The following is a 25,076-nucleotide window of genomic DNA, read 5'->3' as shown; positions in this document are numbered from 1 at the left end:
TAATATGCTCAAAAGAACAATGCTGGTGTTTTTCAAGCAGTCATTTTGTATAATGTTCCTCATCTAAGAATGACATTAGCGCTGTTAAAGTACTACATGATAATGGGGCTTTTTATTAAAGTCACTGGCATTTTAAGCTCGTGTAGCTAAATAGGGAACATGTGGGTGATGCCCTTTCTCAAATGTTTCTGTTACAAAATTGGACTGTTTCTTTTACGAAATACTCAGCTCGGAAATGTCAAGATTGTAATGGTCATTTCTAACTGTGTAGGACACTTGACACAGAGATGTGCTTGATTGAACATATATCCACAGGTTAATCAATGATGTCAGCAATGGTTAGTCATAACACATATAATGTTATTCAGGAAATTAGGAATGCTAAAATAACAGTAAACATGATGTGTAGTGGAAATGTATTACTGAAAGTTGAAGATAAGTGCAGCTACATAACTGGATACTGTCCAAACACACTGATCAGTACACAGACCCTTCACTGTCCTCAATTGGTAAAAGCCCCATTAACAAGAGCATATCCATCTCTAATGGATTTCTATTAATAAACAAAAGCATTAACCTTGACCTAACTAAAGTGCTTTACTGGCTTTATGTAATCATATATGATTTGTTTGCAGGCATCTGTCACAGAGCATCAGGCCAAGGGTGAGGATGAGATGAGACAGCAACATAACACAAATTAAAAAGTCTACATGATGAATGTCCTCTGCTCGGATGAAAGAGCCTTCAATTTGGGGTGATTGCCGTTCTACTTTAATGCAACGAATAGGTGCGGCAGTCACAGTTGGATGTGATGTTTTTGTTGACAATCTTGTCAAATGTATGCAATTTGCAAGTGTGAGACATCATGGAAAGGACACTGGTTTAGAGGACAATTTCCCCAAAGACCCCGGGCTCATCTGCTCGGCAGCGGGAAAGCTCCCTGACGCCTCCTCGAATGAAGAGAAAAGAATGGATCTGGGCATTGATTACTGACGACAGAGTGTGCTGCCTCAGTGCTTTATGAAGTCAATTCATCAATATCAGAGCGGGGACCAAGTGCGACTACAACCGAAATAGGCAGATTCGCCTCCAACTAAAGTCACCACCAGCGAGAAGTTTAACACAGATTCTAATATAGAGAGAAAAAGACAAACAAATATACAGTGAGATACCCAAGGAGAAGAGATCTTTGATTATTGACTGCGAGCACACAAACATGAATACAATGCATAGGAAGTCTAATCCCATTGCCTTTTGAATGCAATCATTCCCACGGCGGTCATTTATAATTTAATTAGAGAATAATGAGTGCAAAAGTCCATCATCAATGAACAGAACATTGTTAAGTAATTACAGACTGCCATAAATACAGCTTTGCACATGTGGCACATCGTAATGTCGATCTGCCTATAATGAAGTACCTTAATAGTGGATCTCAGCCAACCCTCCTACCTAGGAGACAGACTTACATCATCTGTGTAGGCGTTACTCCTGCAAATCTGTCTGAAGCTGAGCCTCCTTCCGTCTTGCAATAGTCATAAAGACAAACTCATGTCTGTTATTCCAGCCTGGTGTCCTAAGACAAGCAGCAGGGAGAGCATGACTTGCTGTCAGCGAGACAAGGTTAGAGGGAAGCCGGAGGGGAACTGGTGGGTGCTTATTATTCTTCTGGGCAGAAGTCTTTTGAATCACCATGTCCAAATCACCTGCCGATATGAAGGCTCAGGCACTCATGCTGACTAATGCATGCACATACAAATGAAGGTTTACTTAGAGCAGTTGTCGGCAATTACATAAAAGCATCGGAAAGTTATTTCTTGCTTTTTTCTTTTTACAAGGAAATCACTTTAGTTTCATATTCAGTTAAGTGTTGGAGGGGCAGGCCATTGATATTTTTCCTTATATCTCTTTTTTTAAACCAAGATATTTTTGGGCCACTAGGGGGCAGCAGAACAGGCTTTAAATGTTATATTGCGTACTTTTATAGCAACTGTTTACATACCTAGCAACAGGAGTAACATTTCCACACACTTTTCCCTTTTTGTTATTGCAAATGCTCCCCTATTATGATCATCCAGCAGCTCATTTGACTGTATGCTGTCCGGAGAAGTTGAAAATGACAATATGAGAAACAATTAAAAAGACCAGTTTTAGGATTAGGTATTCAGGGTAGATTTATATTTCCCCATCAAAACTGAAGGACTTAAATAATGCATGACTCATATGCTAACGGTCTGTGAGTTCTACTTGGTAGTTTTCCCGCATGCAATAAACAGAAGCTGTTATTGTAAAATGCAAATCTGCTAAACCCATGGAATTAAAACAGTGCAGTAATCCAAAGGGCCCTGAATGAAAATAAGTGGATTCTTTTTAGGTAAGGTTTACAGAGATTGGTGACCTCTGTTTTGAAATTGTTATTTACAGTACAGTTAAATGATTTGATTTTCACCCCAAACACTTTTGCCCACATGTCACTATAGGCCTTCCACTGCCTTAGATGATGCAACAGACTACCCTGTGGTTATCTCTTCGCAGTCTAGAGATAAAAAGCTTACTGGACAGAAAAATGTTAGTCTGTAAAGTTTTCTGTGATACACCGAAAGACAGAACTGACAGGAATAAAGACAGAGAGATTTGCATCAAAGAGCTTTTTGAGAGATCATTAGTAAATCTACACATGAGATTGAAATCCCCCCCAAAAATGTCATTATATGTCCGAAAAGGGACAAGTGGTTAAAAACCAAAGTCAAAGCAATTGCCCTCTCCATTGTAAATGAGCTGTTAATCTGTATTGATTCTCAGTTATGCGGCGTCTCCAGACCTCAGTCCACTACCCTTCGAAGTGCTTTCTATTCTCCCTTTGGCGTCGCAGGCTGCTTTCATAATGCTTGCTCCGACAAACGCTCCACTGCTCATGCATCTGAATTCCATCTCCGAACACCCACCACTACATTTCCTTCTACTTCACTTCCATTTTGTTTGTAGACATTACCACTCCCCCCCCAATATCCTGTATGCCTAGGACTACCTGTATCTCAAGCATGCAGAAATGAAAGTTGAGTCTCTGGCGGTGTACTTTGTCATTGAAGTGCCAAACGCTACGCTCTGAATACCAATTGCTCGCTTTTGATGCTTGTTGCTGGACTCCAATAGCTCCTCTAGCGCCTGCTGTCTGCTTCTCATCTGAAGTTGGAGAAGGCCCTCTGAGGGCGGCACATTCCCTCTGAGGTTATGCCTATCTCGCACTACTTTATCATCACTTGTGTCAGCTTTTCCTTTTATGCAAACAGGCTCTAATCTTTAGAGGAGCCTCCCCTTCACTCAGCACTGCATTGAAACACAGTGTGACAAGAGCTTGGGGAATTCTGCTACAATGGACTGCATATGATTGCAGGGCAACCTTCGGCTTTCTTGTACACATCTCCCTGCCAGTGACTCTTCATGCAACTCTGACTTAATGCGGGTCTGCTGTGCATAAACAAGCAACTTATTAAACACTGTGTTGAGCCATGCAGAAGCTTTAGTGTCTGTGCCACGATAGCTGAGAAGTGAAATAGATTTTCATGCTTAGTAAAATGCATTGGTGACTGCACTCAAGCTGTTGTTTCCCCTCCCCCGCACACCTGCAGATCAGTAAGATGCATGATGTTTGCTGTTGAGGCTTTGGGTGAAGTATAGTCTTTTGAGGGGGAGCAGAAAACAATGCTGCGGTCCCATTTCTCTGCGCACTTATCATTCTTTCATTGTTACGCTGTTAAATGAGGTGCATGATGGGACAGCAGTGTGGTTGTCTTTGATGCTCTCACCCCGGTCTTTACACGTAATTAAACAGCCATATCAGCCCATTTTATCATCGCAGCCATTATTACAACCCAGCTTCTCTTTCAACATACAATTCAGAATGTAAGCCTTTTGATGGCAGAACACCTCATCAAGAGGATACACATGGCCTCGCTGGTACAACTCATCATTTTCTAATCACCCACCGAAACACAAATATCCGACTGACTGAATGAAGAGATCCTTGATAAGAATTATAATGATGAAACAAAACACAGTGGTGCGGCGGCGCATGACAGCTGCTACTTTGAGGAAGAACACCGCAAAGCTTGGAGCTATCCCACATTGCTTCAAGGCAAAGGCTGGAGACAGAGGAGAAGCTGGTGCCCAAACATGGAGGGCAGTCTGGGGAAGAGGAGCCAAGAAAGTAGAGCCGCCCTGCCAGGCGCCTTAGCACTTCAGGCTTCCACTGGGCACGTCAACCGGCTCCCAGGCCAGCTGTCCTACTTGGTTGTGATCGGCAGAATTAGGGGCTTTCTAGGGGCTCTACTCGAATACCTCTTCCTTTGAAAACTCCTCCGATTCTTCTCCACCAAATACTGTGAGTAAGGACAGAGTGAGGCAACGAGCCCTACGTCCAAACTGTCAATTTCTCAGGAGCTACAGTCTTGGAGGAATTACCACAGAAGACCAAAAGTGATAAATTACCTGATTTGAAAAACATGAATAATCAAAACAAGATTTTTATTGCTCATTATTGCAAGCCATTTTCAAGTGACTGCATTTTTCTGCTTAAAAATGGAGCTGATTTATTCTTTTATTTCCTTCTTTCCTACATTACTGTGTTTGTGTGCTACTTGTCAAGCAGTTTTTGGGAACTAAACCAGGTGAAATCATCAAACATTAATGCCCGGAGGGGGGGTTCAGAGATGATGACATATGTCTCGTTTGAAACATTGGACTTGACTTAAAACGTCCAGCTGGCTGATGCCGTATGTGTCTAATTAAGCCTGAATGTATTTCCCTGAAAAACAGATCTGAAATAGAACTTTAACTCTTATTAATTAGTGTGGGGTTTCTTTTTGCGTGTCAGCCTTCTACAGCTTTAATTAAAAGTCCCTTGGAGTATCAGTCCACACATGTCATTTGCTATTTGAAGACATGGGGATGTAACTAGGACACTCGTTATGCAGAACACAGGGAAACTGAGACTCTCTGACCACCACTCAGATCTTTCTACCATCAGACCCGTGGTGGATTGATTGTCAAGCCTGAAACCTAATCTGTAATTGGCATCTATCTGTCTGTGGTGCAAAGACATATCCCTCATACAGTATACACCTGCGCATGTCGGATGAAGGGAAGAGTTATGACAGCCTTTGTAAAGTGCTGTATGGAGAATAGAGTGCTGCTGTCACGCTTGTCATGTGCCATGTTTCCCAAGATATATTACCTTTGCATCGTTTTACAGCCAGCTCCTCAGACACACCCCTTTACATATCAAACTCTGTTGACATTATCGTGTCCTTTTTTGTCAGAAAAAACAACAACATGGATTTGATTTTGCATTTCCTTGTTCCGGGCAATTCAACCCAGGGGTAATACAAATAAATTGCTCTTTCTGCCAACAGCTGCAGCTGTGAAACATGATTTGTTCTATCTCCTGCTGATGAGTAATGAGGGAGTGCAGGATAAAAGACTGTCATATTGCCTTTTGTCATCACAGTGCTGTTTCATTAATTATTTTTAACTGATTGTTCTGAAAATGCAAAGGATTGGACTGCCGACGCAGCCACGCCACAGACTGAAACATCTACGGATTTCACAGCGGAAGGTTGATCGCCTTCGAGATGCGTACCTTAACTCCTGCATAGGGAGCATGTGGTTGGCTTTCAGAGTCTTATATACCTTCGCCTCAGATTTTACTTAATGTATGACTTAATTGCTCGGCCAGTCCCTCATGCCGACGGACATATTGCTTATTCCAACTGAACCGTCTTTCAGACTGCTCGGTTTGACCTACAGGGCTCTTCTTCATCAGGTCCAATTTGCCAGCCATGGCTAGCTAGCTAATTATATTTCATGAGCTGACCCTTCTGAGTTTGAGCCTGATGTGGGTGCTTTGATTAGCCTCCTGTTTTTATCACCTCGGAGTCTTCCACGTTGTTATCACACTTTCTGCTGACAGCCCCAGTGCCTCAAGGTTGCACACTGCAGTTGTGCCGAATAAATGTAACGTTGATGTCATAAAAGTTCAAGAACTGACTCTGTCAACATGCCTCATTTGGGGCAATCTTGTGCGGGTCAAAAGTGCTGTACGAGAGGTACAAAATGGAAAAGCTGCAAGGATGAGTTTATTAGGGACATTACACAAAATGGTCCTCACGATGCAACAAGCCTGAGTGCAAATAGGAAGACTTCGAAAAGCACTGTCTGTTTAGTAAGTTGCTGTGTGTGTGTGTGTGTGTGTGTGTGTGTGTGTGTGTGTGTGTGCGCGTGCGCGTGTACTTTTCTGCTTCTACTCACCCTAAAAAATTCTTTTGTGGAGCCTGAGTCCAGAGTGCCATACGCTATCTCTGTCTGCTTAGCTAAATCTTCGGCACTTTCTATAGGAGAGACCATCCTCTCCACTGTCAAGAAGGCAGCCAGGTTGGCTGTGTAGGAGGAGATGATGATGAGGGTGAAGAACCACCACACACCACCGACGATGCGGCCTGACAGAGATCTGCGAGAGGGAGGTTGATGGCAGGGAAAGACAGAATGTAATTACACGGTGACATGTGGCGCCCATCCACCTGTGAAGATGCTAACAGTTTGTGTTTAATGTACCTAATTGCAACGGTAATCAGAATTTACTTGAAAAGAAACCTGCGTCAGCAGCACTCTAAAAACAGCACATTTTCAGGAAAAGTAGCACACTGGCTAAAATAACAAAAGGATTGAATTGGCTGTGGAAAATAAAACAGGGTCAAAGTTCAGCTTCATACCCTTAAGACAGTATTGATGAAACCATTTTGATAATGAGAAATTCAGCTTACAAACTGACACATTCAGGTAGACATATATTAGCTGCAATAAATGTGAAATCAGTTTACCTTCAAATAATGGACGCCTAAAATAAAGGACAGGAAATGAAGATGCTTGAGTTTAGATACTCGTGGTTAAATACTTTCAAATGAAAGTTGATCAGTTACATGTTTACTTTAGTTTAAGAACTGGAGTACTTTCTTTTAAAAATACTTGAGAATTCAAGGCACATTTCTTTTTTAATGTTAACGTATTGTTGAATTTTGCCTCAGTGCAGTTGCAAAAACGAATGAATCTCATTCAACCTACTGAATTGTAGAATGTGTAGAAACAAAGCCTTTAGAAAGAAACACATTTTTTCAATCTTTCTTGATTTTAAAATGTCAAACATCGACAGGATATGAACTGCTGGTTCCAAGTTGTCGTCATAAACCGTGAACAGCCAATTATATTCAAGAAAAGAAAACATATGCCAACTTCAAATCTATGCTTCAAAATAACGAGTAGTGGGAACCTTAATGGAAATATGGAAGTGGAATAAATTGTATTGTAATCATTTTAACAAAAAAAACAAAACGAAGTAAAGCACAGAAACTCAAAAGTGCAGTTTTGAGATAAATATCCTTTGTTCCGCCCACCACTGAGTACTGTGCTCTAAAGTTCTCTGCTGCCCCTGTGTCTATCAAAGCGTACCCACCTGGGGGAGATGTCACAGCCCTGCTGCATGAAGGCGCCCAGAGAGAACCAGAGGGAGTTGAAGATACCAAAGTCATTTGGCGGATCTGGGGGCGTCTGGGGGTCTTTGGTCTCGTCTTGTTCATCGAGGTTCCACTCATAAGGACTGAACCGACTGACCAGGAACAGGACCACGCTCACCCCAATATAGGCAAACACTATACACATCCAGATCTCATAGGCCAGCGGGTCCAGGAAGGAGAACACGCCAGGCTTGGACTTTTGGGGCTTCTTTATCATAATGGAGATCCCCAAGCTCATAAAGGGCTTGGAAAAGTCTATCACCTCCTCTCGAACCAGAGTAATGGTGAGAGGTGCAACAGCTATATCTGCTCTCTGGAAACAGGGACATGCACAGTAAGCATTAGTCAAGGCCTGCATAAAGAAACTGATCAATTTAAATTAACTGTATGAATGTGAATGACTGGAGCTGGAGAAAGAAAACAAAACAATATTGTTATCATATTTTACAAAAAATAAGCCACGAGCCGTGACGCTTCAAGCGAGTCTGGAAGAAAAGACACACAAACAAAGACACACACACAAAGACACACACACAAACACACAAAGACACACACACACACACACACACACACACACACACACACACACACACACACACACACACACACACACACACACACACACACACACACACACACACACACACACACACACACACACACACACACACACACACACACACACGAAAACAAAGTGGTATTTGCACAATGTTCCAACCTGGGGTATTAGCTAATACATCTGCGATTCAAATGTTTACATTTAATCTGGTTCTTTACCGACATTTTGCCACATTAGTAGAAAAAGCACACCACGGCCCTACAAGATTTTCAGAGAGACAGCTTGGACAAAATCCACAGAGACAGATGGGAGTTTGAGTCCTTAATCAGGACCCAAGGACATACTGAAGGAGGGAAACTTTCAATTGTGCTATAAAACAAACAATTTCCTGCTACGAGACTCGCTGTTTCAATAATTGAATGATCTAAATTAAAATTGAATATTTAATAAGTAGTGAGCTTTCTGATGTCTTAAGAGCAAGTGGAATAACCTTTAATTTAAACAGAGGAGTATTAGGTAAAAAGGGTTTCTGCATACAACAAAAACCTGCAAGCCCAGGCTGTGTACTCTTCATCAAATGCCATTCAGCGGGCTGGGTTTCCCAAACATGGCTAATTCTGGCTTTATTTTGTATCCAAGCTGTTTCTCTTTCTCTTCCTCCTTTGCTCTGCAGCTTCAATCACACTATGTTATCAAAACACATCCAGGGAGGTGGTGCTGCCTTTTTAGAAAATCACAATGGGTTTCTTTGTAAAAGAAGAAGAAAATAATTAATCACATTAGACAGTGTAACTGCAGTCAGTGTGCGTGTGTGATTAATTAAATAACTCTTCAAAGGAGGATAAGTCTTTGTATTGTGCCGTATTGTCTTTTTATATAGAAACTGAGAAAACATTGGATTGAAGCAGCACAAGTCTTTTACAAGGTCAAACTAGGAGCAACACAAATAGGGCCAATAAACACGGCTGTTTTCTTTGCCCTGTCAACACAGCGTTGTGAAGGCGCTATAACCGTTTAATCTCGAGCAGGCGTAAGCAACACTCAATCAATGTTGAGGGAAGCAAAGCAATAAAGAGTAGCCTCGGGCCTAACCTTTAAAAGACAACTAAAATCAAATTAATTTACTGGTCAAAATGTCAAAATGTACAAAACTATTATTATTGCTTAAAAATCACAGGCGTGGAAAAACTTGACAGCGACGTAAGTGGGATATTTTTTTCACTCTCCATCTGCAGGGAGTGGACTTTTCCCATTTGAAAGATCATTTGGTGGCGAAAGCACATCAAACCAAGCAATCTCTCGGGCTGATAGTTGGGAAATTGAACAGATGAGGAAGCCTAACCCTCATGCATTTTGTATCTGGCACCTGTTCAACTACTGTGGCCTCAGAGAACAGCTAGAAAACGGAGTGGGGGGGGGGGGGGGGTGCTGGGGGTTCAGGGGTAATTTTGGAATGCCTGAGGTGTTGCGAGAGCCCGAGCGCTCCTCTGTCAGATGTAAAACACGGCGTGACCCTTCCCTAATGCGAGCGGGTCGACCTTAATGGAGCACAACACATATGGATCTTGTTGTTTCAAACCGCAAACCACCATTTAGATGTTGATTCTGCAGCAGATTTTCTCAGCTGTGAATTTACAATGTGGCATATTCATCATACACATCAAACATTGAACGTAATTACACAATCACTTCAAAGGCATACACTCTTTCATTCATCAAAGTGATTACAGTGTGTTTGCCATATGGACTCTCCGTGTTCATGTACCTACCTCTGTATGTGACTGTGAGAGTGTACTTTCTATGCTAAGCAAGAGGGATTAATAGCAATGAACAGCACTGAGAAATGATTTCATTTTCTCCGTCTCAAGATTATCACCAACTCCCCAATGCTAGAGGCTGCGTTTGACAAATTCACTCACAGCTTAGCTTCCTGAGACAGCATTAGACTTTTGAACTGGGCAAGAGCTGACGAGTTCACAACGAGTTGGTGATGACCTTGAGACAGAAAAATGAGATCTCCTCTCATGTTGAAGTTCCTTGCAAACTGTCATGTAATCAGCGAAAACCGAGGCTCCCAGTACTCACCCCATAGACCAGTTCGCCAACCATCCCGTTCCACGTCTTGGTCTCGGGGTCTCGGGCTCCATACTTCCCATCCATTACTATAGACAGTTTGTACTTAATTCCAACATGTTTGGCAATCTCTGATGCTAAATCGACGCAGTAGCCTTCATATCTGTCATTCCCATCCAGATGCATATAATTTTTCTTGTACATCACATAAGGAGCTTCCTGTTGATTCAAACACACGCTGGTTTATTCACTCCCATGCCCTGGCTCACACGTCAGTTATACAGAAATATGCATACATGCCCTCATACGTGCACTCACACCCACACACACACAGATTGAATATTAATAAGCTGCTATGACCACATCCATGCAGTCATGCATATATAGATGATGCCCCGCAAATGCACAACTATACTGTGATAACCGCAGTGTGATGTTGTGGTCACACTGCTTTCATCAAGCCGTGGCAGCCAGCAGACACCAAGCCCAATGCACCCAGCCCATTTTTGCGCCCAAGGGTGGCATACATGGCATAATAAAGGAGGGTTAACGGAGGGGAGTTTATTTATTTAGCGTAGGAGAATACAGAAGGCCAAAATGAGTTTGTATACGGCTGGGAGTCATTGGTAGGCAAGGTGTGGGTCAGCTCAGAGGTGGGTGGGGATGGGAATGGGGATGGGTTTCATAAGTAAATGCCAGTGACAGGAGAGGGATCAGAGTGCCCATAGTATCTCAACATATTCAAGCACCAATGCGAAGTTAAATGCTGATCATTCCCAAAGGAAAGGAAAGAAAAGGAAAAAAAGAGCTGTTCTAAAGAAATGCAAAAAAAAAGACCCCATAAAAAAAATAATTACATCAGGAGAGCAGGAGCGTGCTAGTTTCCCTCTCCTTTTCAAAACGCTGGTGCAGATCGTCTTTTCTCTTACTGAGCACATCGTCATTATCAAACAAAAGGACTGCTCAGGAGAGCAGGCATTGTCATTACAGCCACAAACAATTAGAGTGCAAGTAGGAGAGCAATGGTTTGTTTGTTCTGTGCTGAACGTATCCCCTCACCTTGAATCCATTGAGTGTTCCTCCTCGAGTTAACACATGTTTACCTCCTGACTGTATTCTTCACCAACAGTTGTTAAATGTTTCCTCTCGCTACAGAGTAACACCTTGGAATACAGATGACCTAACTTTGCATAAATACCACAGATAATTATCGCTTTCTGAACATCCTTTCTTAATCCTCTTAAAGTGTTTGTCTGCAGCAATTGAGGTACTGCTTCAGGTGATTATGTTGCGATTAGAGTCACTAAATGCATTTGCAGACAAAGCTATCCAATAAACCTGGAACATTTAGTTGAGTAAATACAGTTTGATGTAAATACATCTAAGATATTTTGCTTGTTTATCTTGCTTTGATCTGGGAATATCCCCTTCTAAATCACTGACAGGAAGTTATACTTCAACACAGAACATGTGTAGGAGCAATACAAAATAGATTGGAGAGGCGATAACAAGGAGAAATACCAAACCTGCGTATCCCTCCTCCAATACTGTTTATTTTGCTTTGCCCGGCTTGAGAAACCATTGCAGTTTCATCCTCTAGTCATTCTTCGGCCAGTCTATCCCAGGTGTCATTGAACATTTACTTGATGAGGACAGACAGGTTTACTTACGTATGCGTTTGTATGCTTTTTGTAATTGATGGAGTCAACCATAATCATTTATACCATTATTGTGATGTCACTGCTACGACAGGCCACTGAAGTATGGAAAATCAAAATGCTTTGACACCCACACGGATACAGTTGAAACACTCCCCCGTTACGGACCGACTGTTTCAACATGTAGTGAGTGGATGGAAAGCAACACAAAAAAGATGTGGTTCTACCCGCCCAGGACAGAATGTATCACTCATTGGAATCAACACCATGACCTTGAGTGGCAGAATACGTGAAACATTTAAAACTGCGTGGAAAGTGTACCATAATAGTAGTGACCACAATCGTTCGGTTTTCCACTGAGTCGTTGGTGACCTGCGCGTCCATAATATTTACAAATCGTGCGTACTCGTTCCAGTACCCAATCTGCGAAGAGAAAACAGCGGTAAGTGAAGCATTCCAACACACACACGTTGGTATGTAAATGAGCATCTCGACAAACAACATCTCGACATTTTACACGGCACTGCTATGATGCAGGGCTCATTAAAAAAAAAAACATGGCATTTCCCAGAGGCCTGCTCCCTCTGCCCATAGTACGACCAAAATAGCAACAAATGAGCAGAATGTTTAAATGGCATAAATGGCCAAGGAATGTAAGAATGGGAAAAGCAATTGATATTTCTATATTCAACATGCAGTTGGTGTCATGATCAAAGATATTATGAGAATCTACTATTGGTTTTTACGATCGACATCAGTTCAAACAGCTCAATGTGCATGGAATTATCTGCATGAGCATACGGCAGACAGCTCCAAGCCCCCCCACCTTCAGTTTCGCAGGTTTTATGGTAAATAATTGATATTAAGGCCTGTGAACTGCATACACGTTTAATAATTAAGCACAATATTCCAGTGGCTGCACAGTCTCTTTTGCACAGTCCTGCCTCTGTAGTTTCTCTGTATGCTGCTGTACAGATGCTTAAGTCAAACCAATGTCAAGTGTTTGTTTGCCCATCTGAAATAATGGCTGCTCTGGCTCACGATGAAACGTGTTGCATATGTTGCTGCCAATAGTCTAACTGTTGCTGGCAAAGTTCTCCCCCGTCACATCTGGTCCACATTTTTTTCCCCTCAGATCTTTTAAATGTTTGGGCCAGACAGGTGTACAACAGTGCAGAGTTTTTAAACACCAAGTGGAGGCGCTAAAACTTCAGCTTTACAAATGGTGATTACAGCTATGGCTTTAGTTAGTGCACTTGCCAGAGCAGAGAAAGCTTTTAAATGTTTATTCCGCCACTCTAGTCCGACAGCGATATTTGAGAAGTTATGCTCGGGGGACGAGGCTGTTGTGAAGCCGTGTCACGGAGTTCTGCTCCGGAGGCTAAGTCCTGATCTCAGTCTGAGCAGCTGGGACAGATATCAGGCCATACATCACTGCTGACAGCCACAGCTAAGAACCTTCATCCTTAAACTGTCAAAGGGGTGACTAGGGCTCGAGGTCCTGACAAACTGCTGCCCCACTTGTCTCATCTTCCTCACTCTCTCCCCCTGACCTCTTATCTCCCACCCTCTCTCTCTCTTCTTCCTCCATGTTTGGCAGGCTGTGCGATGCTAACTGAAGTGTGGGCTTAAGAGGCCTAGGAGGCAAGCAGCGTAATCACACGTCATATCAGACTGAGCCAACACTTATCCAGCTAACGAGAAATTCCCAGATGTCGCTTGGAACTCTAGGTTAGGAAATAAAACCAGGGGTCATCATATGGTTCCGGTTATAATGCGAACGTACCGCTGGGAATTACCATTTTGAAGAGGAGCCAGAAGGGATTCTTGGATCCCCTTTATAGTAATTGGTTATCTGAATGGTAATTACTGTCAGGAGAGGACCAAAAATCATATCTACGCTATCACATGGCAGGGAAATAGTCTTAAATCACTCCTTTGATAGGGCAGTTTGAGCCATGCGATCGCAGGCTGTGTGTGATTTGTGTGTCTTGCGCTGCCTCATCAGTGCTGCCACCTTACAGAGGTAGAGAAAGGCCATTAGCGTTACTCTGCACTGTCCTGTAAGCCCTGCTGCTCCCACATGACTGCAAGAGCCCTCAGTATAATAAACTGAGGTATTGGCGCGTTTCAATTGTTCTAGTTTCACACAATCAGTTCCCTCAGAATAGTTTAGGGCAGGGGTGTCAAACTCAAGGCCCGGGGGCCAAATCTGGCCCGCGACTTCATTTTATGTGGCCCTGCAAGAGCTTGCAACGAATATAATATGTTTATTATACGGTTACATGCCACTTTACAGAAGCAGGTTGCCCTTAAACTACATGTCCCACAATGCATTTTGTTTTGTGACATGCGCACTGAAGAGACTTGCAATTATTTGCCCTGGAATTCTGCTTTTCAGACGTGTGTATTATCCTATCTGACAATAATCCAATTCAGAGGCAATTATGTAATATCATACATTATATATGTATATTTATATAGTTACAACCGGCCCTTTGAGTGCAACCATAATGTTAATGTGGCCCGTGATGAAATTGAGTTTGACACCCCTGGTTTAGGGCAACGTTTTAGCATCCCTGTCCAACATTCATTGAGTTTAGTTCTTGTTATCTACCGGAACATTTCAAATTACATGATGGCCAAATTCCAAAAATGTCGAAGTAATGATGATGAAGAAGAAGAAGATTCAACTTATTGTCATTACGTAGTACAGGTACTATGTAACGAAACGGTTTCTCTGCATTTGGCCCATCCTAGTGTTAGGAGCAGTGGGCTGCCATTATGAACGGCGCCCGGAGATGATAAACCTTGACGTGAGCAAGCTGTCCACTGTGTATGCTAAAAGGACAGTGGATGGAATGGAGTTGATAGAGGTCTCTGTTTCAACTTACCTTCCTCGGCCCACCTGTTTTCATCTCATAAACGTCTATGGTGAAGTTGGTCCTGCGGCCGTAGTTGTCAAACTGGATCTTCCCAGTCATACCATTCACTTGAACCTACCACGAGGGACAGACACACACACAGACACACAGAAAGACACACACACACAGACAGACACACAGACATTCACAGGGGAATGTGTAATAGCCATCACTTTGCATATATAGCTGGTATTAAGATGCCTGTGTCCATGGAGCTACTAGAGTGTGCGCAGTCTGTTAATCAAATGATGAACTGGATACGCTTTAATAAAAGATGTAGTTTTATGGTAATGAGAGCCTGGATTTGAGTGAGCTCTGTGCAGAGATATCTGCAGGCGGAGGGAGGAGAACAGCTCAGCGCTCTTCCCTTCTCTCTGTCACTTTCCATCTTTATCACACTCTCGCTCCCTATCTCTGCTTCACTTCTTCTAGCCTCTTCTTTAGTTATCAGCATGCCACTCTTCCTCTCTTTCCTTTCTGTTTTTCTTCTCCCGCCACCCCCTACCGTTTTGAGAGCTCTCTCGATGTCGATGCCTTGGCTCCAAGGTACGGCAGGATTGGCTAGGCAGTCTCCAGCGCTGCCCCGGCGAGACACGTCCACACGTTGGCGCCGCAGGTACCTGAAGGCCTCTGCTATCACCAGGATTGCATCATGGGTCAGAGCTGAAGTGTACTGAACAAAGTAAAAAAGAGAGCAGTGCACATGGTGAGAGGCAGACGATGAGATAAGATTACCGTTTTTGTAGTTTTTATATAACCTTCAAGGTCTGGATTATAAGTCAATTGAGACCCAGTGGAAGTTGGTGCAGTCCATGTGTTGATTTCAGTTCCCCCAGGTCAGGTCAAGCTCTGACGCCTTGCTTATGATAAAATAGCTTCATTAGACAGATTTCATTAGAGAAGCCAAGACTCGTCTGACGGTCAGCACCTCTTTCAAAACTTTAGTGGAGAGTTGAGAAGTGAACAGAGCACTTGTGTGTGATTTTGTCTCCCACGCACTTCCCCTCAAACTTCGCCTGACCTTTTCACCACTGAGGGTTGAGCCACTTGCTTGTTGACCACAGCACCATGACCAAATCTAATTAAATGCCATTCAAAATCCATTTCTTCCTTGATCATTGTTTAATTAGATGTAAATTGAAACTGCAGTATAACCTTGCCTCGCACCGCCTATCGATATATTGATTGCTTGAAGGGAAGCAAAGAGGAGGAAGCAAGGGGTGGGAGGAAAGGCAGAATGACAAAGGCAAACTGAGGATGAGAGGAACCGATGGAGAGCACTTCAGAAGGGCTGATCGGTGTATTCTGCATGCGAAATGAAAGGCCTTGCAAGCAAAGTACCTTCAGAGGAGTGCTTCGGGCTTCTGGGAATTCTCTTTCATCTAGCCGCTCCCAGCGCTGCATAAACTGCTGCACTATCGGGTTCTCAGGGTTGACGATCTGAAACCCAGAAATGTTGGCTCCACCAGCGAAGACTTTGTCCAAGCTCACATTAGTAAATCCCTGAGTTGAGACAAAAGGAGAGGAGGGGATTCATGTCACATGTTTTTTTTATATAATAAAAGCTGGGGGAAAGCACCACAACATGTTAGCAGCTATAAAAGAGCGACATGTGTTTACCATTACATCGAGGTAAATGTTTTTCTGCTGCAACCTGAGTTCATGTGCTGAAAAACAACCTACCGTTAGACATTCTGTTTGTGTCTGTTCATGAAAGACAAAACAGTAACATTGGACTAAACCTGGCCTAGTTTTATTTAAGGAAACCAAAAAAATAACATTTTCTGAAGCATTTTCTAAATCCTCCACTGCTCCAGCTGACTATAAATGTCCTACTTGAACCCAGAGCTATAACATGGAGCTACTTATTTTTATGGTCAAATAGTCGTCTTCAAGAGTGGCATTGGGTCATGGAGACATGCATTTGCCTGCATAATCACAACTTCTAAAGTCGGTGAAAAAGCAGCAGGGGATCAGCCAGTGAGAAACGGGGCCGGCCCCCTCTAAAAAAAAAAAACCTCTCATGCTAATGTCAAGGCTAAATGAACATTTAGTGGGAGCAAAAGATGGCTGCCCTCCAAGAATGGCAAAAAAGGTTAAATGCTGTTTATTTGTAGACATTAAACTATAACAACATATGGGCATATTCAGTTATGGTAAATATGGAGTCTGATGCTAGATTGTGATTGATTAAACATGAGTAATAAATATAATAAGACAAATATATACAGTAGAAAGAAAGAAGCACAATATATACACGCCTGTTTTTTCCTGATTTCATACAAAAGCCTATAATCCACTTATTGTGCAGGCACATTAGTGCTCATGGCTGAGACTTAGTCGCATCACACGCAGCAAAAGCAGGTTCCACTTCCTCCCAGGGGAGCGGCTCGGTTATTACTCACAAGATTGGCCAGAATGTAGTGGTAACCACGGCTGTTCTTCCCCAGGGTCACAACCTATGGGGGAGAAAAACATGGATACAGTAAACCACCCATAAGAAGAGAGCTAAGAGCCACGACTTGTATAAGTGGCTACAACAATCTCTGTAAATGCCTTTGAGCATGCAGGATGCCAACTGTAGGTGAAACAAAGAAAAGCCGGCATCTGCATTATAACAAGAAATGTTCGTAAGGAGGAGATGATAATGAGAGAGGAACAGGAACAACGTGGAAAACCCTTCACTATTCTGCTTACTTTGATGTGATTCAGGGTGCAGAGACATGAGTCCCCAGCAAATGTTGGACAGAAGGTAGAAATAGGGAAAAAAAAACATTTCAAAGGAATTTGCGGGGAGACAGTGAGATGTAGATCTCGCTCTGCTTTGAAAACATCACACCTTCGGAGCATAACAGCATGTTTCAACCCACGCAGCCAGACTGAAAATAGTAAGTGGTGTTCTAAGCCATTCCATCACTTTAGACCATATGCTGCTTTTTATTCCAGATTTTCTTCTTCCTTTTGTTCTCGGCCTACAGATAAATCAAATAGTGAGTCCCTAAATTGTCTTTTTTCTCATTACATGCTGGACAAGGTTTTTGACTGGGCTGCGGGAGGTCTGTTATTTATGAGTTTGCCGTCTGCCGTGGATGGACTTCTGAGTGGCTGCCATGCAGAAACCTGTCAACCATGTCTCGGTTTTCATCTGCGTTCTACAAACAGAGTGACACAAGTTTACAGCAAAATCAGCATGTTTGCACATGTTCTGGCTCGGTCACAAAAACAAACTGTCAGTTTATCATCTGTTTGTGTGTGTGTGCGTGTTAGGCTGGGAATGTTGGATATTTGTTACCCTGGATCATTTACGACTCTCCCGCTGAGTAGGGGAGAGTGATGAAAAGCAAACGTGTGTCTTTACATCCGAGGCAAAACACAGATCTTTAAAGGACGTTTCCAGTTTCACCAGTTAGAATTACAGCTTTTAATTGATCCATTGTGAACTTGAACTGAACTGGGTGCACTAGTATACAGTAGCGCCAAACAATAATCCTCGCTGTGATTGAGCACCTCTTTCTCGGAAATCTGAAGGTTGATCTTGAAAAAGGGAAATGTGTAGTTTTCAGCGCACGAGGGAGTTTGTACTCAAAGCCTTTCGCCATGCTATAAAGCTGCTTGAGTGGGTCAGCTTTCTATGACAGCTTCACCATTATTATGGTTTTAAACCTCCAACGCTGTGGGGTGTCAGACAGAGAGGAACACACCAAGAAAGAGAAATAGAAACAGAGAGGAAATGAGCTGCTTATAATGCAGAAATAGCAGGTGTTGGCGTTTAGAATCCATCAATCTGAGTCTAATGAGAAAATGACAGACAGCTCCATAAAACAAATCTCTGCAGAATGCCTCTGATAGCGCAGCTAGATGGATGTAATTATCCCAAAGTCGAGCTTTCAAGACTTTTAGCTCTGCTGCATTTTCTTGGACAAACCCCAAAGCTTCACACTGCTTCACCCGGTGCTAACCTTGACCCTGGAGGTAAGTCTCCTCACACCTGCGTTGGAACTGGGCAGAGAAAGGCCTCACCTCCCGCCTGCAGCTCACAGTCAGCCTGGCAATGGCTACAAGCAGCAACCTTGGAATGGAGCAAGCACAGCGAGACACTGATGACACACAACCTCCGCCAACCTCTCCCCTCAGCCCTTTAATTAGTCAGACCGCAAGACCCGACTCCAGTTGAGACGGAGAGATCTCATTGTAACTTGTTGTGTACTCCGCTGATTGCCCCAAATCCCTCCGGTACTGCAGATGGTGATAACTGCCTTTTAATGATGTTGATAAGAAAAGATTCTCTTGTATTTCCATGTTAATCCAAAACTATTTGAGCAATAACACACCATTATGGAAAACAATATTTGCTCAGATAAGACAGAAGTAGATATTTTCTTAGCTCACTGGTGTATACAATTGAGCGGCAGTGCAAAATACTGTTAAGTTACAGACCTAAGAAGGCATGGTTTTGGGAAACTCATTTTCTCAGAGTAGGCTAATCGGATGTATATCATGCATAAAGACTATAAACACAGGGGAAGAGCTTCATGTGGTTCTGTTTATAGTTTAAAAATACAATGACCAACAACTAAACATCACTTAGTAAGATATTGTGTCTAGTGTGGATATTGTTTATTCTGCATACAAACAGAAAAAAAGGTAGTATTATGGCTTAAGGGGACAAAAAAGGAAAAATACGGCTGCTCTTCAAAGCTGGTTTTAGAGTGTTGCAGTGATGACTCATTTATTTAGGCCGCCCGGAAGTTAGCTTTACAAAAGGGTCCCTCGACATAAAGAAATTGCATTTTACCATTGGATTTCGGTAAATTGCAGAAAATAAACAAACATTCATGATACTGAACACGTTTCTTAAGTAGGATAATCTCCACCTAATAACACCACTTTGTGAATTTTGAAGCATTAATTAAATCGCCAGAAGTCAAAAGCTAACACCAGGCTTTAAACAAACCACAACATGGCTGCATGGCCGCACATCACCACCGCTAAGCTAAAGGCGGGCTTGTTTTGCTGTGATGACGTTTTGTAGTCTCCTTTAGTCACTTAACAACCGCCATTTTAATGACACAAAGAAGCTTCGGACATTTACTGACATATTTTATGTTGGAGATCAAAACGTGAAATTCTCTTAGGCTTCTTTTACAACTATTTCAGGCCTCTAACCAGGGGCGGACTGGCCATTGGGAATACCGGGAGTTTTCCCGGTGGGCCGGTGCTGTGCGTGGGCCGGAGGGCCAACATTTAAATACAAAAATAATAATAAAAAATTGAAATTACATTTTTTTTTTTTTTTGCCTACATCCTACCGGCCCACATTTGTAAGTGTTCCGGCCACTCCCTGGAGGGGTGTGGCCGGAACAGTGCACAGTGTGCACAGTGAACGATCAGGAGTGAGTGACTGAGAGACCTAGCTGGCAGTTGCTTACAGATGGATAAACAAGCTCCAAAGCGTAAAGGCGTTTTTGTATAGTTTGTGTATACAGTATTGTAGCGAGCCCTGGGTTAAGAAGGAGGGGCTTGCATAGGGGAGGGGGGGGGGGGGGTTGGCAGGGAAACAGGGTTCAGGGGGAGTGGCTGTACCCGTAGGATAGAAAAGGGGGAAGTGACGTCTGACTCAGAGGTCGCGCGGCTGTGGAGAAGAACGTGTTGCCCACATTCTGTTACTAGGTTTATTGTTTTGGGTGCAGTCACTTTTGCCTCCACTTGCTGTTCAAATACATGTTGAAAGAAAAAGTAAATTTGTTTACAGTTCTGTTTCATATGGGTGTTGAGAGATGTATCCATAGATTTAGTCCCTAATTTTCCTCTCAAAGTGCACCAGATTGATGCATTTAACTTCAACATTTAAAAAAAAATCTTCCCAAGGGAGCTTGCCCCCGGACCCCCCTGGAGGAGGTGAGGTCCACCACCTGCCCACACCTCCTGTTAAATTGTCTCACCCACATTGAGGATGCTTCCTACGCCCATGTTTTATTGCATGCGTCAAGTCAGGAAAATTGGGTCCAAATGTTATTGCATCAATGATCTGTTAACATTAAAATGAATAAATATATGCTGTAACTATTATTATTACATTGCATTTAGCTGACGCTTTTATCCAAAGCGACTTACAATAAGTACATTCGACCAGGAAGACACAACCTTGAAGAAAACAGAATCATATAAGTACATCAGGTTTCATAGAGCCAAGCATTTCAAGTGCTACTCAACTGGCTTTAGATAAGCCAGTCCTTTATTAGTATATAAGTGCTCTGTTAGCAGTTCTTTGTTAGTAATTCTATCGCTCAAGGTGGAGTCGAAAGAGATGAGTTTTCAGTCTGCGCCGGAAGGTGTGTAAGCTTTCTGCTGTCCTGATGTCAATGGGAGCTCATTCCACCATTTTGGAGCCAGGATAGCAAACCCACGTGTTTTTGCTGATGGGAACTTGGGTCCCCCTCGCAGCGAGGGTGCAGCGAGTCGTTTGGCTGATGCAGAGCGGAGTGCACGTGCTGGGGTGTACAGTTTAACCATGTCCTGGATGTAGGAAGGGCCAGATCCATTCGCAGCATGGTACGCAAGTACCAGTGTCTTGAAGAGTATTCTAGCAGTTACCGGAAGCCAGTGAAGGGAGCGGAGGAGCGGAGTGGTGTGGGAAAATGTTGGAAGGTTGAAGACCAGACGAGCCGCTGCATTCTGGATGAGCTGCAGAGGTCGGATGGCACATGCAGGTAGACCAGCCAGGAGGGAGTTGCAGTAGTCTAGGCGTGAGGTGACGAAAGCCTGGACCAGAACCTGCGTGGCTTTCTGGGTCAGCTGGGGACGTATCTTCCTGATGTTGTAAAGCGTGTAACTGCAGCAGCGGGTTGTAGCAGCGATGTTTGCAGTGAAGGACAGGTTGTTATCCAGGATCACACCCAGATTCCTTGCAGTCTGAGTTGGGGAAACAACAGAGGTGCCGATGTTGACAGTCAGGTCAAGAGTGGGACAATCTTTTCCCGGAAGGAAAAGCAGTTCAGTCTTGTCAAGGTTGAGCTTGAGGTGATGAGCGAACATCCACTGAGAGATGTCGGCTAAACAAGCAGAGATGCGTGCGACGACCTGGGTCTCTGAGCGGGGAAAGGGCAGAATTAATTGGGTGTCGTCAGCGTAGCAGTGGTATGAAAAACCATGCGGGCTAATGACAGATCCAAGTGAGTTTGTGTACAGGGAGAAGAGGAGGGGACCAAGAACAGAGCCCTGAGGGACCCCTGTAGTTAATTGACAAGGGTCGGACTCGGACCCTCTCCAAGTTACCCTGTAGGTACGGTCTTTGAGGTATGAGGTGAGGAGGGAAAGTGCAGAGCCTGAAACTCCAAGTTCTTGGAGAGTGCGAAGGAGGATCTGATGGTTCACCGTGTCGAATGCAGCAGACAGGTCCAAAAGGATGATGACCGAGGAGAGGGATGCTATTTTTGCTCTAGGCAACGCAAGGGCTCAGGTAATGTGATTACTATATGAATAATGGTCCAAAATAACATTAAATGCATAGGGTTTTTTGTTAAGTAACATACTTTCGTCGCCGGCGGGCCGATACATGCCGCGCATTAAGTGGGCCTATCTGTCAATTAATCCCCGGGCCACTTTTTTCTCCCAGTCCGCCCCTGCCTCTAACAACATACACGTTAAACAACTGACTTGTTATTTCCAGATTTTAAGACTCACAATATTGATTTCTATTTAAATTACATAATTTAAATGTGCAAAGAAGTCGGACTGCCAGATTGTGATTGTTAAAAAGGAGCAATGATGCCAATCTGTAGCTGGAGTCACAACCTGATTAGCTAAATTAAGCATAAAGACAGGGGGAACAGCTTAAAGAAAAGAAAAAGAATCCACAAAAGAACAGTGTTTGTAGATGGATTAAAAAAAGGAGTTGCAATTTGTAAATGAATGCGCTTTAGAGGAAATGGTACATTAGTGGTTTCCCCCCTTGCCTTCTGTATTTATGTTAAGCTAGGCTAATCATCAACATGTGTAAAAACATTACATTTCTCATTAACAATGCTTTTATGGTTTTGCTGATCATCTTCAGTTTAGAATTGACATTGGCATAAACACAGACCGGGGTATTTGGCACTATCTTTAAAAAACTGCTTTCATCACCCTCTATTTTTTGCTAGCCATTTGATTTGAATTGATTTCTGTTGCTGTTTATTGCCTTTAGAGCCCATACATACAAACACAAGGCCACAAACCAATTATTCTGTTTCCCAGTGACACTGACGAGAAGAAATGTGTTTACTTTCCTATCCCTTCAATAATGCCATTCCCCTCTCCTATTTCAAACAGTGTAGCCTCTTACACATCGATCCACCAACTGGCTGCACCACCTTTTGTTCTTCTGCTAAAGGAAAGACAGTATTTCTTAGACTAGAATTTTCTTTAAAGCCTGATGGGGACAGACAACTAGTGTGACCTTGATTTCACCCTCATACAGAGTCGCAGTGACTCGCTCCCCGCCAGACAGAGACCTAAACGTAAAACTACAACTACATATTTCCAATAAACGCCAGACAGTTCGACCTTTCCACTGTGGAGTTTGCCGAGATACAGGAAGAGCGGACTGAAAATGATTGGTTCCCCAGGGTTTTTAAATATCATACCATTCACTGAGGCTTATAAGCAAATAATCATGCAATTGCTTTTAGATTCTACCTAAAAGAAATAAACAGACCACGAAATCAACAACGTTCACAATTGTAAAGCCGGAGGAGATGGGTTATAAAGATTGTTCTGTCCCACCTATGCTCCATGACTCAAACATACTAATCTTCAATAATATAAAATAAAGAAATCCATCACATTGGAATAGCACTTTTCTTTGGTTCTTTTTTTATATGTTCTAATTTTTCCTTTGACTAAAATGAATCATTTATTCAATTAAGATTGAGTATACCATTAATCGTGTACTTCGATGACTGTGAAGATAATCAGCATTAAAGGCCTTATTGACCAGGAGTTAATCATTGGCCAACAAGTTCTAGGGGGATCAGTGCTACATCCATTGGGAGGTGATGAACAATACACTGAAAATGGTACACAAGTGCTATAAATAATTGATTATAGACATTATATTAGACAGACAACTTTCATTTGGAATTACTTATGACCATGGTAACAATAAAAACTGCTGCTACAGTAAGTCACTTCTGACAATCAGTCATAGATATTAGATATCTAAGCTAACATTATATAAGGTAGCGTAGCACTTGTTGTGTATTAGTAAACATACATTAATGAAGCAAGGGACAGAGGATACAGGTACTAAGCTCTTGACTGTTGTTCATGCTTCTTTTTTCCACCACAGCATCAACTCCCGGGCATACACTTATTCTCTCCACATTGTAGGTTACTCTGGTTACACGGCGCCCCCTATTGGCAGGAGTATATCAGAACACAACATTTCCCCCCTTCTTAAAATAGTTACTTCTCCACTTGAACAGTACACATAACATTAGCATTTTAAACAGACACTTCTGTAGTAACCATCTGTAATAATAATAACAACAACAACTTCACATATCACAATATGCAGAACATTTTCAAACATTAATTCAACCACAGTTTAAGTGACATAGTCCTTAATCCAAGCAGGCTGCTTTCTGATTCGTTGGTTCCTGCTCTGAGCACCATGCACTGTAGCTGGCTCAGCAGACTTCTTCTGATGGAGGAGTGAATGTTTCTGGAAGCACCGACAGGTGAAGCATCCCAGGTTTTTCCATTATCAAGCGTGTAACTGTGAGGTCCTTTCTGCTGGGTCACTTTCAGAGGCTCACTGAACTTTGGCTTTCCCTTTTTGACATGCAGCGGGTTTCTCACACGCACCAGGCTTCCCGGATGTATTTTGGGAATCTTGGCATTTCTTTTGGCGTCGGTGTATGTTTTCATGTGCCACTGTTTCTTTTCCACTCTGTCTCTCAGTTCCTGATCCTGAGTATCAGTAAGCTGTGGTAGGATTGAGAGTTTGGTTCGCATTTTTCTTCCATACATGAGCTGGAAAGGAGATGTCCCTGTAGTGGCGTGAGGTGTAGCTCTGTAGATCTGAAGAAACTCAGCAACGTGAGCTTTCCACGGAGCGTTCTCTCTCTGTGCAGTGAGAATGCTTTCCTTCAGCACTCTATTTAGCCTCTCCACAGCTCCATCTCCTTCTGGATGGTAGATTGTATTCCCGATGTGTTGGGTGTCTCTTTCTTCTAGGAAAAAGATGAGTTCTGAGGATGTGAATTGTGGACCGTTATCTGTCACCACAGAGACGGGGTTCCCTTTTTGGCAGAAC

At 42.9% G+C, this 25,076-nt stretch overlaps 1 protein-coding gene across 2 annotated transcripts in view; it reads right to left on the bottom strand.

Annotated features, from left to right (window-relative positions):
• The window catches only part of LOC117453591 (glutamate receptor 3), a 103,064-nt gene that overhangs the window by 10,261 nt on the left and 67,727 nt on the right, over positions 1 to 25,076 (bottom strand). For both annotated transcript variants that reach the window (XM_034092454.2, XM_034092453.2), the window contains exons 5-12: positions 17,185 to 17,238; positions 16,121 to 16,282; positions 15,285 to 15,452; positions 14,750 to 14,854; positions 12,177 to 12,278; positions 10,210 to 10,416; positions 7,505 to 7,878; positions 6,307 to 6,505 (exon numbers count right to left, since the gene is read on the bottom strand). In XM_034092454.2, the coding sequence (XP_033948345.1) occupies positions 6,307 to 6,505; positions 7,505 to 7,878; positions 10,210 to 10,416; positions 12,177 to 12,278; positions 14,750 to 14,854; positions 15,285 to 15,452; positions 16,121 to 16,282; positions 17,185 to 17,238 (1,371 nt within the window). The remainder of the gene's footprint in view (positions 1 to 6,306; positions 6,506 to 7,504; positions 7,879 to 10,209; positions 10,417 to 12,176; positions 12,279 to 14,749; positions 14,855 to 15,284; positions 15,453 to 16,120; positions 16,283 to 17,184; positions 17,239 to 25,076) is intronic.

Source organism: Pseudochaenichthys georgianus, chromosome 10 (assembly GCF_902827115.2).
Source record: "Pseudochaenichthys georgianus chromosome 10, fPseGeo1.2, whole genome shotgun sequence".
Classification (NCBI taxonomy): Eukaryota; Metazoa; Chordata; class Actinopteri; order Perciformes; family Channichthyidae; genus Pseudochaenichthys; species Pseudochaenichthys georgianus.
Note: the sequence above shows the minus strand (reverse complement) of the source record. Positions and strands in the feature narration are given on the sequence as shown.